At 34.0% G+C, this 20,644-nt stretch overlaps 1 protein-coding gene across 1 annotated transcript in view; it reads right to left on the bottom strand.

Moving 5' to 3' along the window:
* The window catches only part of METTL25 (methyltransferase like 25), a 161,814-nt gene that overhangs the window by 43,165 nt on the left and 98,005 nt on the right, over positions 1 to 20,644 (bottom strand). The window contains exon 6 of the mRNA XM_051963208.1: positions 9,336 to 9,430. Within this exon, the coding sequence (XP_051819168.1) occupies positions 9,336 to 9,430 (95 nt within the window). The remainder of the gene's footprint in view (positions 1 to 9,335; positions 9,431 to 20,644) is intronic.

The following is a 20,644-nucleotide window of genomic DNA, read 5'->3' as shown; positions in this document are numbered from 1 at the left end:
TAGACTTACTGAGCTCAAAGGTTTCTTTCATCTATAACTCTAATGAAACTATGATCATACAACTTAAGTTTTTGAGTTCTCTAAATTTTAAACTCAATACAAAAATAAAGTTCATTGTGTAGGATTTCACAGATAATCTTTAGGGAATATATTTAGAATGGACAGCTGTACTGGGTATTGGATACTGGTATAATGCTTTGCATAGAGGAGGTACTTAAAAATCCTTACTGAAGGGAGGTTAGGCTCATCTTGGACAAGATAAATTGTTTTGGTGGAAATCTTTGAGTCGATGATTCAGATGAAACTTTATAGGAGTAGTTAGAAGGTACCTGGATAAAAGGGAACTGAACAGACTCCTATTATATTGGATGGTTTTGTCTATCTAATGTGATTAGACTCTTTTGGAATAAAGTTACAGAATAGACAGGCAAACAATTTCTGGAAAGACATGAATGACAGGAATGACAGAAGAAGCTAAGGTTAGCAAGGAATGCTAAGAATGACAGTAAGTCTTGTAAAAAATATTTGGGGATAACAAACATCAAAGACCGGGTAAAATGATTACCATTCACTGATAAAGACAAAGGACTAGAGAGGAAGTAAAGCTCATCCACTTTGATTTTGCTTTTGTTTTCTTTGCCAACCAAAATAAATCTTTGGACTAAGAAGAACAGAATAAAAATAATTGACATGGAGTTAAAACCCAAGAATCTGGTTGTCCTTTATGAGTACAGGTTCAGATAAACTCCATCTGAAGGTATGGAAAGAATTGGTAGATATAATTGCTGAGCTGCTCATAGTGATCTTTGAAAGAGTGTGAAGAATAAGAATTGGATTGGGTTTGTGGCAGCCCTGTTTGTAGTGGCTAGAAACGGGAAATTGAATGGATGCCCATCAATTGGAGAATGGCTGGGTAAATTGTGGTATATGAATGTTATGGAATATTATTGTTCTGTAAGGAATGACCAGCAGGATGAATACAGAGAGGCTTGGAGAGACTTACATGAACTGATGCTGAGTGACATGAGCAGAACCAGGAGATCATTATACACTTCGACAACAATATTGTATGAGGATATATTCTGATGGAAGTGGATTTCTTTGACAAAGAGAACTCAGTTTCAATTGATAAATGATGGACAGAAGCAGCTACACCCAAAGAAAGAACACTGGGAAATGAATGTGAACTATTTGCATTTTTGTTTTTCTTCCCGGGTTATTTTTACCTTCTGAATCCAATTCTCCCTGTACAACAAGAGAAATGTTCGGTTCTGCAAACATATATTATATCTAGGATATACTGCAACATATCTAACATAGGACTGCTTGCCATCTAGGGGAGGGGGTGGAGGGAGGGAGGGGAAAAATCGAAACAGAAGCGAGTGCAAGGGATAATGTTGTAAAAAATTACCCTGGCATGGATTCTGTCAATATAAAGTTATTATAAAATAAAATTAAAAAAAAAAAAGAATTGGATTGGAAGGATTGGCAAAGGGCAAATGTCCCAATTTAAAATATATATGAAAAGAATGGAGCCTACAAAAGGCAATGAGAGTGACTGCAATAACTAGAAAAATTCAAAAACATCTTATTAAAGAGATGGCTAATGAATATAGAGAAAAGTAATTTGGTGATCACAAAATAAACTGACAAATTCATTAACAGGTTAGCTAAACTAACCTCATTTCCTTCTCTGTCAGGGTTTTTAGACTGTCAATCCAATGAAATGCTATGGGTTTTTTCCTACTATAATAAAACCTATCACACTAGACATGTAGAGATGTGAGTTAGACAACATTATAGTTAGGCAGATTGATTCTGACAATAAAACAGTTCTACAATCCTCAAAAGTATAAGCCCTGACAGTGGATCAAAATTCAGGCTTTTGTCCTTTTGGCATTTCTTTAAAAGAAAAATAATTTTGAAGTCTTGTCAGCATAACATCTTAGTATGTCCCCACTGCTCATTCCCAACAAGGCCTCTGGCCCCTTTGTGATCACCTTGTCAGAATGTCACTTTATCTCTTCCTTTCACTTTGTAAATGTAGTCATACTAGTGTTTTTTTTTGTTATCAAACAAAAGACTACATATGAATCTTGCCCACAACCCATGTACCTTAAGTAACATTTACTCAATGTTCAAAACTTAAAGGGATCTGGGGCAGCTAGGTGGGCAATGGATAGAAATACTAGCCCTTAAGTCATGAGGACCTGAGTTCAAATGTGACCTCAGACACTTAACACTTCCTAGCTGTGTGACTGTGGGAAAGTCACTTAACCCCAATTGCCTCAGCAAAAAACAAAAAGAAACAAAAAACTTAAAGAGATCTGATTAACCAAGTCAGATGACTGAAAAAATAGTAAGGATGTTAGAAGGTAAACTAATACACATGGTAATATAATGATAGAAGGCTAGAACTTCTTTCTTTATGTGGTAACAAAGCCAAAAATTCCTCCAGAGCTACTCCCAAATGTAAAGAAAACCCCGAATGTTATCAAGGAAGCCAGGATTGCACAAGAAAGAAGGAGGTCAGGATAGGGCAGAATTCTAGTGTAAAGAAAGAGAACTAAACTAACATTTGTTAAAGGAAATTAGAGAGTACTTATAATTGAGGGTTTGGGTTTTTGGAGAGGGAGGAAGGAGTTGTTTTCATATTTTGATTACCAGGAAGAGTCCACTGATAATTGCTGATATTCAAACTGATATCTTTGGCTTAACAGCTAGATAAAAGGGTTACAGATGGGCTCTTATCAGGAGTTGCTTTATTTCAAGAATGCCAGGGTATTATATGGAGTGCTTTTTTTAGGCTACAATGCTGACATGCTTATTTTTAGAAATTATAAAAGGAATTTGAACAGGCAATTGTAGGCTGTCAGGTGAAGAAAAGATGTATACATTGTATTCATGAAAATTGTTTTATATCAAAAAACTGGGAATCATAGTGAGGAAAATATCAGATATTCCTTTTATAATTTAAAATTAAGTAGGATTTTGCTTATGGTCTCATCAAGTTTAAAGTTATTTTGGCTTGACTGAAGTAATTTTATTAACATTCAATTTTGATTTAGGAATCAGTGTCAACAATAAATTTGACAATGTATGCAAAGATATACATTTTTAAATTTTAAAAATGTATTGATTATGAAAAAATCAGATTTAAAGAAAAAGGAAATAAAAAAACTGTAAAGTTTGTTTTATCTTCTCAGGTGTTTCTGTGATGATAAAAAAATGTCAAGGTTCATTTGCATGTAATAAATACATGCGGAAAGTGCGGATAAGGTTTGAATTCTACAAGTGCTTGTAAAATTTACTTGTAGAATTTAGTTCTGAAAAACTAATTCCATAATTTCCTGCTAAAGAAAATAAAATCAAGATATATCCTAAGATAATACCTATTGTAACTGCATTTAAGGAACTTAAGACATCTCTACCAGAGGAACTTGGGTATTCAAAAAAAGGAGGAGTATTGTAAGGGAAGGGGAAAAAAAAAAAAAAACCAGTTTTCAAAAAAAAGTAAAGAGGAAAAATTCTACAATTTATAGAGTACTGAATTTAAACAATGCTTGGGAAAATTCTCTAACAGATCATTAAAAAGATGGTGAGTGAACATCTGGAAAAGATTGTTCATTTGTTCATTCATTGTTTTTCATAAATGAAGAGGACCAAAGTGACATCACAATGTCAGGATCACTCTATAGTGTGTTCTATCAAACCAATACAAGCATGAAAAGGTTTTAACTACAGGTCAGGCACAAATAATTTATGCAAATTTGCGACGGAGATGAATTTATCTGAAGAAGACAGCAGTGATCACAAAGAACAAGTCATGTCAGACTAACTTTATTTTCCTTCTGTATAAAATTGCTAAAATGCTAGACCTGGGGATTTTATGAATACATCATACCTGATTTTTTGCAAAGGATTTGATTAAGTAGTTCATACTATTCTTTTTGGAAAAGATAGAGAGACATGAAGGGCTAGATGATCATAAATTTTAATGAATTCAGAATGAGTGGGTTCAGTTTGTCATTAATGATTTGATGTCAATTTAGCAAGAGGTTTTCAGAAGTGCTTTGGATTTGGCCTTGTCCTGTTTACTTCATTATCAAATGTAATGGGTTGAGGCTTGAGTTGATGCACTGAGGTCCCAAGCATATGAGGCTAAATAGTAATTGGACCGTATTCTATTAATATATATGCTTGGAGAAAAAATGCCCCCCCACCCACTCTTTGTGCAAATCCTGATGTGTTGTATAGGAAATGACGTTTTTGATGGATGGAGGCAAGGGAGTGGAAAGGGAAGTAGAAGAAGAGACTGCTGGCTGGTATCTTGTCATAGCTGCTCGCATTGCCATTGCTATGGCCCTTCAGCTCAGATCTCTCTCTACTAGCTGGCTTCCTGTCGCAGCTGCCTATATTGCTATCACAATCCTTCTTGCCCATATTGCTATCGCAATCCTTTTTCACCTCTTCACTTCAATAAAGATTGAAGATTTTTCCCTTAACCTGAATTCCTGACTCCAGCTGATTTTAAATACGTGGTCATCACAATCAAAGACTTAAAGAAATGTATAAATAGAATGCTCAGTAATTTGCAAATAACACAAAGCTGTGAGGGATACCTGACACACTGGATGACAGAGTCAAATTCCAAAAAATTACTGACAGGGCAGAGCACTGAGCTGAAACTGAAAAGATAGGATTCAGAAGGGGCAAATAGTTTTATACTTAGGTTCCAAAACAGTTTATAAGAGTTTATAAGTTACAAGTTTAAAAGAAGAGAATTAGAGCTTTCCAAAAGTTGAACAACCTTATTATTAGATATTGAATTTATTGAATATAAGGATGATTAAATAGCAGTTTTAAAAAGATCTGGGGATATTATTAAACATGGGGATCCATGTTTAAATTTCCTGAGTCACTGGTGTGACATGGAAAACAAAACAAAAACTAGCATGACCTTAGGCTGCATTGACAGTCACTGATTCCAAGCAATAAAGAGGGCAATGCCTAATGTCAGGAAAACAACATCCAAAAATCAAATGGACTGGCTCAAACAGTAGTGGATTTCCTCAAGTATTCAAGAACTCCACTGACAATAAAAATAAATTAAATATCTCCTAAGAAGATTGTTCAACTCTTGGAAATCTCTAATTATTAGAAATCTTTTCCTTATATAAGCAAAAATCCTATCTCCCTTTAACTTTCATATATTGGTACTAATTCCTGGGATAAAACAGCATGAATCCAAGTCCCTTTTCTACACGCCAACCATTCAAGTACTTGAGGATGACTCTCATATATCTACAAGGCTAAACATACTCAGTTTTTTCAACTAGTCCTGATATGGTATGGTCTTCAGTGCCCTCAATATCCTTAATATAAGCTGCCTTGAAAACACTTCAGCTCTTCAATGTCTTTTATAAATTGTGTCCCCCAGAAATGAGCACAATCCTTAAGATCTAATTGGATAGGTCTAATAGAACATCACTTAATTAATTCTGAATTCATCTTCTTCACTGCAGCTTAAGTATTTTTTAACTTTTTAGGTGGCCTTGTCACACACTGTTGGCTTTTTGCAGGTTGAGCTGGACTTCGATTGGTCTAGTGATTCAGGATTGTAATGAAATAACACAATGACAGACCAGCTACTAGTTAACCAAGGAAATTTATTTAGCTATGACATGGAAAGGATGTCTATTCAGTAAAGAAAGTATCAATATATTGTACTACTCCATTTGGGTTACTTTCCTGTCTCCATATTGGCTATGATGATATTCTAGTCTAAACTAAGGTAAACTTGTGGTAACAAGAAACTAAAAAATGTAGAGAATATAAGATCTCACTGCATGTTATGGGCCAGAACTTGAAACAAGGTGCTAAGTCACTGGAATTGATAGAGACAATGATTATGTATTTAGTACTTATTAGAGTTCACACCTTTAAGAGAGCATATATAAGCTAGGAGCCTCAATCAGGATACACTTCAGGAGATTCACAAGTCAGGATTCAGTGGAAAAGATTCACAGTTCACAAGCCCACTCTGGGAGGTGGAGTCAGATTCATTCCAACTTCCACCTTTGTGCTGCCTGGGGATTCAGAGGGAGCTAGAGGCAGAAGCTGGAAGAGGCAAAGGACTAGTGATAAGAGATCTTGGAACCATGGAGAGAGATAGGCCTCTAAGAAAACTTACTGGGCACAAGGAAGAACAAGACTTGGATGGAAAAAAATAAAGGATTTGGACTTTAACAGCTAGCTGCATTTGAGGTGATTATTACTTTGAACTGAAACGAAGGCTGCTTCCAGAAAGAAGCCCCCCAAGACTGCTCCCAGAGAACTTTATATTTTAGACAAGAACTTTACAACTGCATTTACTGCTTATTATGAAAAAAATAATTTTATTAGAGCAAAATACTGCTTAATAGCTTTTTTTTCCAACAAGGTATCTCCTATCCATAAATGAAAAACTATTCAAGGTTCTTGAAAGATCAAACTCAATAAATAACCCTATTCAATGAACTTGTGGGGCTGCTAGGTGGTATAATAAAAAGAGTGCCAGGACAGGACCTGGGTCAGGAAGACTCATCTTCCTAAATTCAAATCTCTCCTCAGATTCTTACTAGCTGTGTGACCCTGGACAAATCATTTAATTCTGTTTGTCTCAGTTTCCTCATCTATAAAATGAGCTGGAGAAGGAGTGGCAAACTGTTTCAATAACTTTGCCAAAAAATGCCAAATAGTATCATGAGGAGTCAGACATGACAGAAATGACTTAACAACAAAAATTTAATGACCATAAAAATTCAGTGATCATATAGTATATATATATATATATATATATATATATATATATATATATATATATATATATATAATATATATATATATATATATATATATATAAACATATATAGGTATATAGATATAGATATATACATACATATATATTTATTACACACACACAGCTGGAGAGGTTCATAGAGTCCTTCGTGTTTTTTAATATCATTTTATAGATGAGAAAATTAAGTCCTGAGAATTTAAGTGACTTATTCAAGATCATGCCATCTACTCCAAATTTAGCATGACTTTCACATCAGACTAGGCAAAGAAAAGGGGAATTACATACTTGAAAAAGATGCTTGCCTCTGGATGAAGAAATCAGCATAGAGTTCAAGTTTTCTGCCTAGTTTGATGAAAGATCTATATAATCTATAAAATAATACTCACTTTTGATGAAAGATCTATATAATCTATAAAATAATACTCACTCATGTCATACATTGTTGGCTTCTTGTAGGTAAGATACACAGTTATCAAAATATTAAAACAAGATTTTTAGACTCTTATTCTAGATCTAAGGACTTTGTAATTTTGAAATTTAAAAGATCAATTCAATTTTATTCCTTATGTGTCTCTGAACCCTATCAGTATGAATGTGCTGAGAAGGAGGCTTGTTGATGAAGTTGCTTAAGAAAATATTGAGTACTCTCTGATGGTCAATGGAGATATTTCTATCTTTACCAATGGTTTTATATGCATATATTCATAAGGAAATAAAGGGAGAAATGTATGTTTGGGATCACTAGCTATATGGATCATAGGCTAAGAAAAAGTAAATATTAGCTACTTCACACATCAAAGTCAACACTTACTACCTACTGGGCAACTTGAATACTACACAACTTAGAATATGGTGACACACTGATAAGTAAATGAAATCAGGGAATGAATCAATTTGGGGTTTTTATACTACTGAGTGCCCCAAGTATGACATGCAATAGCAGTGATATAATAAAGTGTTATACAAGCAATGACTACAATAATGACATGAAAACAACACTAAAAAACAAATGAAATTAAATTCAAATTAACTGTAATGCCCAATTGTGAACCTGAACATCTGATGATAAAACACATTTCTCTCCTCTCAATAGAGCATATAGATGCTCTCAGACTTGTCCACTGCACTGCTCACTTTGCTTAAATGTTTTCTTTTATTATAAAGGAAGGTTCAATGGGAAAGGAGGAAAGCTATTAAAGGAAAATGAAGTAAAAACAAAAGATAACAATAATTAAAAAAATTATAGCTTTTTTTTTTATTTACAAGATGTATGCATGGGTAGTTTTTCTGCAAATAATAAATTAAAAAAAAAAGAAAACAGCTAAGGTATTTTCTCTCTCTTAATTATTATTAAAAATATGACCTGACATGACTTGTTCCTGGTAAAGTCATCCTAGATATGAGTTCACCATACCCCTTTGTAAAAGTTTACCAATAATCACTGTGATAGTATGTTCTAAAATTTTGTTAGGAATTTAAGTCACTTAATAGTCTATATAGCTTGAGGACTCCATCATTTGAAAAAAAAACAAGAATATTTATTTAACTCCAATTCACTATTTATTTGTTAAAGACTAGCTCAGTTATCACTTCTGATAGTTCTATTATTATCTTGGAGTGTTTCCTCTTTACTTAGTGACTCCATCTAATTTGGCATAATTAAGTGTTACTGGACTTTGGGCTATGCGATCCTAACTGGCTTTTCAACATATGCTTTCAAATAGCATTCATGTCAAACTATGTATAATTTTCCTCCTGTTTATTATGAATTCTAGAATGGGATGAACAATTTCTATCATTTATATTTGAGCAACCAGTTTTTCCTAATTACTCAGTCAGTTTTATCATTTCCTCCACTTTTGAAGAAATATTTATTTTGTACATTCTTTATAATATCCACTATAAGTGTAAATAAGGAACAATACATGTTTGTTGACTAATTTTTAGTTATTGAGTTATTAATTCTGGTTGAATTAGGCACTTGGTACTCTTAATTTAATAGGCAAATGTCTGACCTTTTTAAGTATTTATTTAGACAATGGATCTCTCTGTCTCTGTCTCTGTCCTCTTTCTCCCTTCCCTCACAGACACATATATATACTTTCACACATATTCACAACCTTAATGTCAATTTAGTTTCAAAAAAAACCTCAATCTTTGAACTGTTGATAAAAGAATGATGTTAATTAATCTGGTGATTGAGTGAGGACAGTTGCCATGTTCTATAAAACATAAAAATAATATAATCTAGCTTTAATTACAATTGATAACCATAACATCATATGTTTAATGTGTAAAGTTGAAAGGTTAATCCATTTTCTTTTATCTTAAGTTATGATGCACAACAGTATTTAATGATAATATTCTGAAGAATCTGGGGTATGAGTCATGTCTTTAGCCTAATAAATCAGGGACAATGAATTTTGTAACATCTGGATAAAACTCTTAGTAAATGGGGGGGAAAGGGGGGAGGAGGGGAGAAATAGAACCATACCAAGCATGCTGACATTCTGGCATTTCGACCACAGCACCAGCCCTCTTCCTTTAAGTACTGGCACAGAGGAAAGCCCCACATTTCCAGAGTGGAATCTACCGAGGGAAGAAAAACAATATAGATTACTTAACTAAAAGTCTTCCTCTTTCAATTGGTGTAAATCATCTATTGAGAAAGTAAATCATCTATTGAGAAAGACAAACAGTAGTTAAACATGGTAGCAGTGATGTTTAACAATTCATTCCAGTCCATTAACTGAAAGCATATTAGTGTTATGAAAATGGTATTTGCTCAACAACAGCTGTTTTGTATTTAAGTCCCAGGTCTAAAAGCAACTCATTTGCCAAAACTATTTCTCCAAGATTTAGCAAGGTCAATTTAGTACAGAAAGAATCTTCTTATATACTGAAACTAAAAGCAATAAGCAATCAGTGATTTACAAAAAAATAATGCTGGTAAACAGCTCGTTAGTGTGTGTATTTTAATATATACATTAAATATGTAGCATTGATAGTTAATATATAAAACTTATTGCTATTCTAATTTTCTGATGTAAATTACTCCAAATATAATATTTTGGCAATCCATCATCGAACAATTTTCACTCAGTGTTGCAAGCTAATTTTATTTTTATCCATTATTTTTGCTTTCCAGAAAAGACCAGCTGCAAAGATGTTTATTTCTTCATGTTGCAGAGGCTCCAAATTATGATTCAATTTGGTTCAGATGCATTAATGATAATTAAGCAATAACCAAAATCAACATTCAGTATTTAATACTACAGATCTTTTTTATGGCTAACTACTAAAATTACATTGCCTTTTCAATGTTCAAAGCTTCTATATTGACTTTTTAATTATGTAGCAAGGCTACCTGTAGACATTTTGCCTTTACAAATATAGATTCAAACTTGGTTTTCAATATAATTGGTTACTTTTAAAATTTTATGTGTTTTATTTTATGCTTTTAAAAACATTATTATGAAAAAGTAGTCCAGATTTTTGTAGTATAACCAAAGAATTCTATGGGGGAAAAAAGGTTAAGAAAGCTTTATCTCACTAAAAGTTAGCATTTCCTTCAATTATTTAAAAGCATAAATCTCAGAAGGGGTTCTGAGGCTTTACCAGACTGCCCAACAGGTCTATGATACACAGAAAAAAGTTTAAAATTCTCAATACTTTCACTATTGCTCAACACACTCTAATAATTATCCGTGACACATTTTATTACATCTGTAAGGAAGTTTATTTATTATTTTGTTTTTTGTTTACTAACATAATGAATCCTATAAAAAGTTCTACTTTAATGTTGCACTGAGTTGTAATGGAAATCCTTGATTCCCAAGGGCTAAGCAAGTAAAGAAAGTTCTCTTAAGTGGAAATGCTTTAACAATGATCCCAGTAATAGACCATGTGTATTTCCTGAAGACCACTTTAGGGAAGCATAGAGGTTCATCACCAGTGGACTCAATTCAATTCATGGCACTAACACTATTCTTTGGAGATACAAAGACTAAATGAAAGATCATCAAAGGTTCTTTTTACATTTTATGAGGAAAAGAGGAGATACAATGTGTTCAGACAAAAATATATATATATATGTAATTTGAGGACTAGTTCATTAATAATTAGAGGGATCAGGAAAGCAGAAGAAGCGAGCCAGCTGAATTGAGCCTAGAAAGAAGTAAATTTATCTTTTAATTTCTTCAGATTATTTTAAAAGCAATTCCTTTTAATTATTATGAATAAAATAAGCATTAATAAATGGAAACATTTACTCATAAAAAAGAATGTGAAAAGAACACAAATGAAGGTACAATTCTGCACAATATAATGTCTTTCTATTTATATATTCCAACTTAAATGTGGTAGTTCTGACATTATCTTATATATCTATGTCTCCTTCTGAACATTCTTCTACTCTTTCTCTTTATTAGTTTAGTGATTTCTTAATGTTATTTTTTTCTTTTTCTTTTTTTTTTTTTAAAGGATCATTATCACTCCAATTTTCCAATCCTCCCTAACTCTTCACTTTCTGCAAATAAAATAATAAACAACATATCATAATAATAAACAAATCAGTATTATCAAGCAAAATAAAGCCACAAAATCACCATGCCAGAAAGCAACTGTCTCACAGTAGAACTACCTTCCTGCCATAAAGTCAAAAACAACAACAGCAAAAAAAAAGACAAGTAGGTAATATAGTAGATAAAAAGCTGGATTAGAGTCAGGATTATTGGAACTCCTCCCTTACTTCCCTTTACAATGTTGTAGTCATTGGATAATTTTTTTTTTATTCTACTCATTTCATTCTACATTAATCCATAAAGGTCTTTCCAGGTTTTTTTGATTTGTTCATTTTGTCATTTCTTATAACATATGTGTTTGTGTGTGTGTGTGTGTGTGTGTGTGTATGTATGTATGTATATATATATACACATATATATACACATATATATTATATATGTGCATTATAATTTGTTTGACCACTTTGACAGTCTCTTCCCCATTTCCTATAGTTTGATGTAATAGAAAATGCTCCTATAAATATTTTTTGTGCGTATGGGTCTTTATTGACCTATTTACTACTCATCTCCTTAAAGAAAACCTCAATGTTTTCAAAGACTTTATTTGATTACCTATAGATATCTAGAATCATGAAAAAAAATAATTGTTAGAATAAATGTTAGAATGATCATCTTTCAGGGTGAAGTTTTGCTTCATTAAAATACTTTCTCAAAGTATTCCCAGCACAGTGTATTTTATACATGGCATTTTATTCATTCACTCACTTATTTGCCTTTTAATGTCTAATTTAGAAGAAGTTTTTCTTATTTTCTTATTCTTCATTAATAATGACCATTTTCCCCTTATTAATTTCACAGCTCTAATATACTCATATTTTCTAAGTAATTATGATTATTAGGATATGGGTAATATTCTCCTTCAAGAATTTAAAATTAGTAAGGCCATAGACCACATCTTATCTAAACACTGTATCTTCCCTAATAGCTAATATTGCAATGATCCATACACAGCACACAGCTCACAGGAGATGTTCAATAAATGTCTGTTGAATGGAATTAGCTTTTCACAGTACATCATTTACATAATGGCTATACTATGAACTTCATAGGGTCATTTTAGAATCTTCTACAGATATTAAAATATAGAAAAATGTGAGCTATTATTATAGTTATCACTTTCATTATCCATAATAATCATGGTGGTGAAAACACAGCATCTGAATTAAAAGGTTACTCAAAGTACCTAATCCAATCCTGATTCACTTGGCAATATCATTCTATACTTACAGATTTCTAAATAGGGGTTATATCATTTTGAATTTGGACTCGAGGTGACCAGAGTTAAAATTCCAGTTCTTCCATTTACTACTTTCTATGACCTTTGGTAAATTATTTAACATGTCCAAACCTCAATTACAAAGTAAGTAGGGTTGGATGAGATGAACTCTTTTACTTCTTCCAGCTGTCTTTGGTTCTATGAAATTTCTTTAAATAGTCAATTTTATTTTTATATAACTATATTTTTGTTACAAAGTTTTCCCTTATATCAAGGATTGGCCAGTGAAGCCCCCAAATACCACAGGACATAGAAACTTCTATATTTACAGGTTTAGAGAAAAAAGATTACAGAACAAAGGGATACTAAGGGCTGAAATGGGCTCGTTGTTCCTAGTTGTTCCCTCTGGGGCTTAAAAGAACAAGTGGTAATAATGTATAAAAATTACCAGGAGCATTATAAAGTTCAAAAGAATTCTTTTTGGTAATGCTTCCATCTGCTCTGGAAACTTAAAAAAGAAAGGAATTCTACTACATTCCACATAGGCTTTCAATTCTATACTGTCTTGCATTCTACCAAAGCAATTTCTCTCAAAATTCAAACATGTCACAGAATCCTGATAGAAGTGATTCTTTTATTAATTTTCTATAGAATTCTGATTTTTCTCTATCTAATGATAATCACAGTAGTACAATATCTTCAATAAAAGTAGGTTCATTTGGAAACTACCAAGACAATTCAATAGCATAGAATACAGCTATTATTTTTCTAAAAATTATATTTATTTACATTCATGATAATTATGACTGCCTATTTTTATGAGTATGTTGTTCAACAGCATACTCAAGAAAAAAAATTCAAATAACTTTTCAGAGATATTAACATTAGAAAAGAGGTAAAATTATTCTTAACACATTAAAATCAACTATGTTGGTATGTTATTCTGATGAAAAAAAAAGTGAAAAACCTAAACTCCATGACTATCCAGTAATGGCAATGATAACAATAATATTAATAGTTCACAATTTTGTTAGTGGTGCTATTTTTTCTTTTTATTGTTTTTTTAATTTATTTTTTGGTATGTTCACTGTTTTTCTTTATTTTTTTATTATTTTTTAAGTTATAGATTTTTATTGACAGAACATATGCATGGGTAATTTTTTACATTATTCCTTGCACTCATTTCTGTTCCAACTTTTCCCCTCCCTCCCTCCACCTCCTCCCCTAGATGGCAGGCAGTCTTACACATGTTAAACATGTTAAAGTATGTCCTAGATACAATATATGTGTGCAGATCTGTACAGTTCTCTTGTTGCCCAAGAAAAATTAGATTCAGAAGGTAAAAATAACCTGGGAAGAAAAACAAAAATGCAAGCAGTCCACATTCATTTCCCAGTGTTTCTTCTTTGGGTGTAGCTAATTCTGTCCATCACTGATCAATTCGAACTGAATTAGATCTTCTCTTTGTGGAAGATAACCACTTCCATCAGAATACATCCTCAAACAGTATTGTTGTTGAAGTGTATAATGATCTCCTGATTCTGCTCATTTCACTTAGCATCAGTTCATGTAAGTCTCACCAATTCTCTCTGTATTCATCCTGCTGGTCATTTCTTACAGAACAATAATATTCTATAACATTCATATATCACAATTTACCCAACCGTTCTCCAATTGATGGGCATCCATTCATTTTCCAGCTTCTAGCCACTACAAAAAGGGCTGCCACAAACATTTTGGCACATACAGGTTAGTGGTGCTATTTTTGTGACATAACATTGGTGATACTTGAAACTGATTCTATTTTACATACCCTTTTTCACCCTTGCTATTTCTGAAACTTGCATTAGAATTCAGGATTTCTTTATTTCAGTGACATTGCTTTATTTACTGTTAACCAAAAAGAATATATTAAGTCACTTAAATGCCTCCTAGGCAAACAGAAGTTAAGTGACTTGCCCAAAGTCATACAGCTAGTAAACATCTGAGGCCAAATTTGAATTGGGTCTTCTAGACTTCAGACATAGAGCTCACCAAGCTTCTGACTAATTATCCTCTCACTATAGTCAAAGATTAGGTAAGGAGAGAGGAAGATTAATTTCTCATTAAGTTAATTACCTGCTAAAAATAGTAACTAATTTTAAAGTAAATGATCACTAATTTATGTTTCAAAACCTACTAAATGCACATTAGTATATTAATATACTTAAAATAAATACTATTAACAAATTAGTTCTCATATAAATATACCCTTCTACCAAAGACTTTTTTTCCCTTTCCTTTTTTATTTCCTTCCTTCTCCTTTTCCTTTCTTTTCCCTTTTTATTCTAGGCTATGCAAATATAGTATAAGCTGTGTTAATTCCTAATTAAACTGAAAAAGTTGTGAGGATGGCCAAAGGAATGAACCTTAATTATCTTTTGAGGACCAGACTAGTAATTAGCTAATCACAATTGGGCTGTATTGGGTTATCCATCAAGTGATTAGATAGATATGATGAGGTCATGTTGTGCCACAATTCCCTTTTATTATCCTGCCTTGGTTTCCCTGAATTGTTCTTCCTCAGTTCCTAATTATTCTGTTCAATCCAGCAATACCACTCCTCCCTCCTAATCACATGATCCAGATAAGGAGAAAGATCCTCTATCTTAAACATCATCAGAATTTTCAGTGCTTCTCCCCATTCTGTAATCCAATTTATTAGAATGTCCTGTGCCTCCCCCAACCCGGTCAGAACCAAATTGATAGTCCTTTCCCACTCTCACTGCTCTGACTCCACCCCGGCCTTGGTCTACCCCTGTAGCTTAACCACCTGCATATATATGTCATTGAGAACTCACATTGGTTGCTTTGGACATCAACCCTGGGCCCAACATGTCCCCGGCATACTCTCTCCCTTTCAAATAAAATATTAAAAACTCTCTAATCTCTATCTTGCCTCAGTTTCTCTGGCGTTACATTTTGAAGGTCCCACCAACATATTAGAAAATGAGAGCAGGATTAGAGACTAGAGACCTTTGGGTCTCCACCTTGAGTCTTGGTGTGGTTGAGGACCTGGGTTTTTGGCTTGGAGAGGCTGGCCCTCTAGATTTTCTTCCAGAGTCTCTGGGAAAGAGAGCAGTTTTCAGCCACAGCCATGCCCTACGATGGACTCCTCCATTTGGCCAATGGAGAGTAGGTCCGGATGTTTTAGGACATAATCTGAGCTGTTCACCTGTTCTGTCAGTCTGTGCTAGCATCTGAATTCTCAAAATAATAAAATGCTGACGGGCATTAAATTCTGAGAAGGGTATCATTCCAGAACGCTGGATGATACCTTCTGTTTTGGTTGCAACTCTACTTAGTATAAAATTTGCGTGTGATTTTAAACTTTTTAACTTGTTGCACTAATTTATAAGTAAAAGAACAACAACAACAACAACAAAACCGGGCTATTTTAAGACTGGCAGGAGCAGTTTTCAAAGCCGGCTAGTAGGGTTTCTAAGGGAAAGAGCAGTGAAAACCTTACCTGATTCAAATTCAAGCCTGGCCTAGGCTGGACTGGGCAGATAATGCTTCTGGAGGAGTTTATGCTAATTGCTTTGAAACTTGGGGAAAGGTTTTTCACTAAGTGAAAAAAAACAAAACTCAAACCAAACATATTCTTGTGGGTAGTTTTAAAATTGTAGGAAATAATTTTACGGTTGCCTATGCAGGCTAGATTACAATTTCTTTTTAAAGAGAAGTTCTGTTAACTTGCCTGAAAGGGGTCACATCTCTCTAATTAAATAAAGTACATCACCTTCTGAAATACATTGGGTAATTTGTTAACATTATTAGTTAATACTTTAAATCCAGCTCTGCTGGACATGTGGGTTTTATGGAATCATTTAGCTATCCACTGTATTGTGAATCTTAACAGTTTTGAAGATGATTTAGGAGAGAAAAGAAGGAAAATTTGCATGTGGAAAAGAAGGTGGGTGGAGTAGGGAGAAATGGGATCTTTTGTCTTCAAAGGTGAAGATTAAACCTCCCCACTGCTTTCTGCTAACTTAGCAATGGAGCATCTAGTTAGAAAGGTTGTTGGGAATTGTTTAAAGTATATAGCTAAGGGAAAGAGGAAGGATGGAGAATTGTTGAGTGGGGGTCCGGAGTTAGGAGAAATGCCATGTGGAATAGGGGAAAGGTGGAATGGAGGCCATTAAGCGTGATATAAAAAAGTAGCCACATAGAATCCTCTTCTCCTCCTTCCCCCTAAGTATGTTCTAGCCATTTTTTAAAAATCAAGTTTCAGCCTCCTGGTTCTCGAAGCAAGCTGTGATTTAAGAGATAGGCCCACCCACTTTTAAGTTAACTGACTGAATATTTGTTTTTTTAGATACATAATGGTTTCCTTTGTTAAGGAATATTCCTAAATGTGATCTATAATTTGGTATTGTTATTTCTAAAAGTTTAATATTTTTAAGAACCTCTTGGATTCTTTTATGTGGTATCCTGTATAGGATATTCTATCTAAGTTTTAATTGATTGTATTGGGTCATCCTGAGGTCATTTAAAGGGCCTCTGAAAATAATAGTTTTTTTTTTTCCTTTGTCCTTTTGAAAATGTTTCTGTTATGGACCATATGCAATTTGAGATATTTGTCTATGTATTGGGTATTTTAAAAGCAAATGATTTGTATGTATCATTATTCACTTATAAAACATCTCCTTAGACGTGAAAGATAATTGTTCTAAATTATGAACTTATTGGGACAAATTTCTTACTGTAAGGTTATGGTAAATATCTGTTTAGGATTTATCTGAAACTTTGCTTAATGGGATTTGTTATTGGAGGGTAAAATTTCTTAGGCTTGTAGTTAATATTATTTTGGAATTTTAAAGCTCCATTGGGACAATTATCTGTGCGTTTAGGGATCAATTTTGATTGCTTATATTGTTATAGTCATATCCCTGCATTTTTCCTCCTGTGACTGATTTCTATAATCAGAGCAATGGTCAATAGAAATTGTTAATGCAATTCAATTATGTCATACCTGGTTGTTTCTAATCTGGTTATGTGTAATCATTATATCCTAAATACTTAGGCAAGTAAGTATTTAATCTGATCATCTGTCTATTACTGGATATTGTGTCTATAATACTCAAGTGTTTCTAAAAAAAAAAAAAAGTTTCTAAATAATGAAAGGACAAAGCTGCCGAACAATCTATTTTGGCCTTCCCATATCTTACAGCAGTCCTTGTGGACCTGTCCTTCTCTCTCAGATTGTTTTAACCTTTATTTGTTAGATTTGTGTGTGTTTTTTTTTTTTTTCTAGATTTTGGTTAAATTACAGATATTGACTTTGGGACCTGGATTTGCTTTGATTGCCAGTACGCCACACCACACTTATTCCTTTCCTTGGACTAAAGAGTCTCGACCCATTCTCAGCAGGAAGCAGTTTTTGAACAACCACCTCCCCTGCTCCCAGTGTTACTTTGGACTGATATGGGAGAATTTAGGAATGATTGATGAATGACTGTTAAACCCTGACTGGGTCATCTATTACTGCGTGTTTTAAGATTTGGGATGGAAATTGTTAAACTTGTATAATTATTGCTGTTATGTTTGTGGGATTTTTAGGAAAGTCTACTGTACTAGTCTGTTATGTATAGGAATTTTGATTTATTCTTGGGATTTATATGTGGGATGGTTATTTGATAATTCCTTTCCATGAGAAAAAAAGGGAGGAAGAGATAAGAAATTGGGGAAACTGGTGGGTTTTTCTCAATACCTGAAAGAATGGGAACCCCTAGCTCCTATTTACTTTGCCTTAGGCACTTCTGCCCCACCCCCTATCTCACTAGTTCAGATTGAATTGGAAGTCCTTAAATTTACTGGATTATGGATTTGCTGGTTAGGCTTTAACTTTGAAACCCCTTATTCTGTTGGAATTGCCTTGGCAAACTCAGGTTTTTTTTGGGGGAGATTATTTTTTAGAAACAACCAGAAATCAGACATCTGTTTTGGGACTGGCAGTCTCTCTGATTTATTTCTCCACTCTTGTAACCCCAGTTCCTTAATTAGTATTTCAGCCTCCTCAAAGGACGTTGCAATTTTGTATCAGGCCTCTAAAAGTTTGAGGCTGCCTGCCTTGATTTAACTGTGGATACTCTGTTCAGAAATCTGGATCCTTTCTGCAACCCTGTCTGTTCCTCTGGGCGGGGACAGGTAGAGCTATTCCAAGCCTCACCCTTCTCCTCTGGAGAAGATTGCCCCTCTGAATGGACCTTGACCCCTTGAACCCTGGTGCTTTATAAGCAGAGGCTGAATTAAGTGCACAATTGACCACAGACCTAATTTACAGTGAACTGTCAATCTCAAACTGGATTCTCTGGCTGAGATGCTCCAGAACTGCACAGGACATGCTAGCAACAGGGAGCCTTTGTACTGCTGTTAACTTTGGGGTTATCACAGAGAGACTTGTCCTTGCCATAAGTCCTTGCATTTTTCTAATTTTATTTTGGTTTATTTGCTTCACATAGGGTTGGTCAAAATTATGGTGCTAAGACTTTCCAGGTATTTAGAGGAAGGTAATTCAGTGATTTGAATATTCAAAAGAGAAAGTGGAATGTTGTGCCACAGTTCTCTTTTATTGTCCTAGCTCAGTTTCCCTAACTGTCCTTGACTTAGTTCCTGATTGTTCTGCTCAATCCTGAAATACCACTCCTCCCTCATGATGATCCAGATAAGGAGAAAGACCTTCTATCTTAAACATCATCAGAATATCCAGTGCTTCTCCCATTCTGTAATCCCAATTTATCAGAATGTCCTGTGCCTCCCTTCCCACCTGTCAGAACCAGATTGATAGTCCTTTCCCACTCTCACTGCTCTAACTCCACTCCTGTCTCGGTCTACCCCTGTAGTTGAGCCACCTGCATATATATGTCATTAAGAACTCATATTGGTTGCTGGATGCTTTGGACATCAACATGCCCCCAGCACAATCTCTCCCTTTGAAATAATATATTAAAATCTCTCTAATCTCTATCTTGCTTCAATTTCTCCAGCATTACAGTCTGGGTACAAATTCCTAGTTTGAAATAAAAGTGACAAATTCATAATGACCATTCTCTTTGCCAAAAGGTGGGAGATTACAGACAAAATGTATAAGTACAATAGGCACCAGAAATAGCAAATATGAAATAAAATAGAGCATTTGGAAGACTCTATTAAAGGAACATGTCTGAATATACCATTAACTGACATTCTAAATCCACAGAGGAGTTTAGCAGACTAACCATAATTAAATTATAGTAAAGAGAAAGAGGTCATTAAAAGGAAAGCATTCTGAGGAGGAAGAGAGTAACCTCCTAGTAACTTAGCCCTGAAAAGATTTTGCAAAGATCTTCATCGTGGGCAGATTTTTTTAATAGGAGAAATATAACCTTGGGGGTTTCTCAGGAGAGGAGGAGGAGGAAGTACCAAGAAGAATTTGGCAGCTCGGAGGAAGTGATCAATCAAGGAGGAGCCAAATGCAAAGTACCAGGTAGACCAGGTCTCAGAACTGCTAAAGATTTGCTAATCAACATCTCAAAGGCTGTTTAAAGATGCCCAGAAGGTTGAGGGACAGACAATAGAGAATTTCATTTTTACAAATCACTCTATACAAACAGGATAATCTCGGACTTGCTTATGCCCTGATAATAGCCATATAGTCTTCTGACAGACAAGGGAAGAAAGTAAGCTCAAAGTCCACATCAGATAGACAAACATACAGATAGATAAAAAGGTAGGTAAGTAGACAGACATACACATACAGACATATGCAGATATTTACTTTATATATACACACACATACACACGTATTTATTTACTTATTTTTGATATAAACTGAGATTTTGAGGGGAAGGGTGGCCCTGGGTTAGAAATCTCAAAGCCCTCTGGGAGGGGCCCCGCCCTCCTGTTTATAGGAGAAACTCCCAGATAAATAATCTCATTCAATTGGAAATCTTTTGGCCTGGAGTCAATGCCCTCTATTGAGTT

Source organism: Antechinus flavipes, chromosome 5 (assembly GCF_016432865.1).
Source record: "Antechinus flavipes isolate AdamAnt ecotype Samford, QLD, Australia chromosome 5, AdamAnt_v2, whole genome shotgun sequence".
NCBI lineage: Eukaryota > Metazoa > Chordata > Mammalia > Dasyuromorphia > Dasyuridae > Antechinus > Antechinus flavipes.
This window is presented reverse-complemented; position numbering and strand designations above follow the sequence as displayed.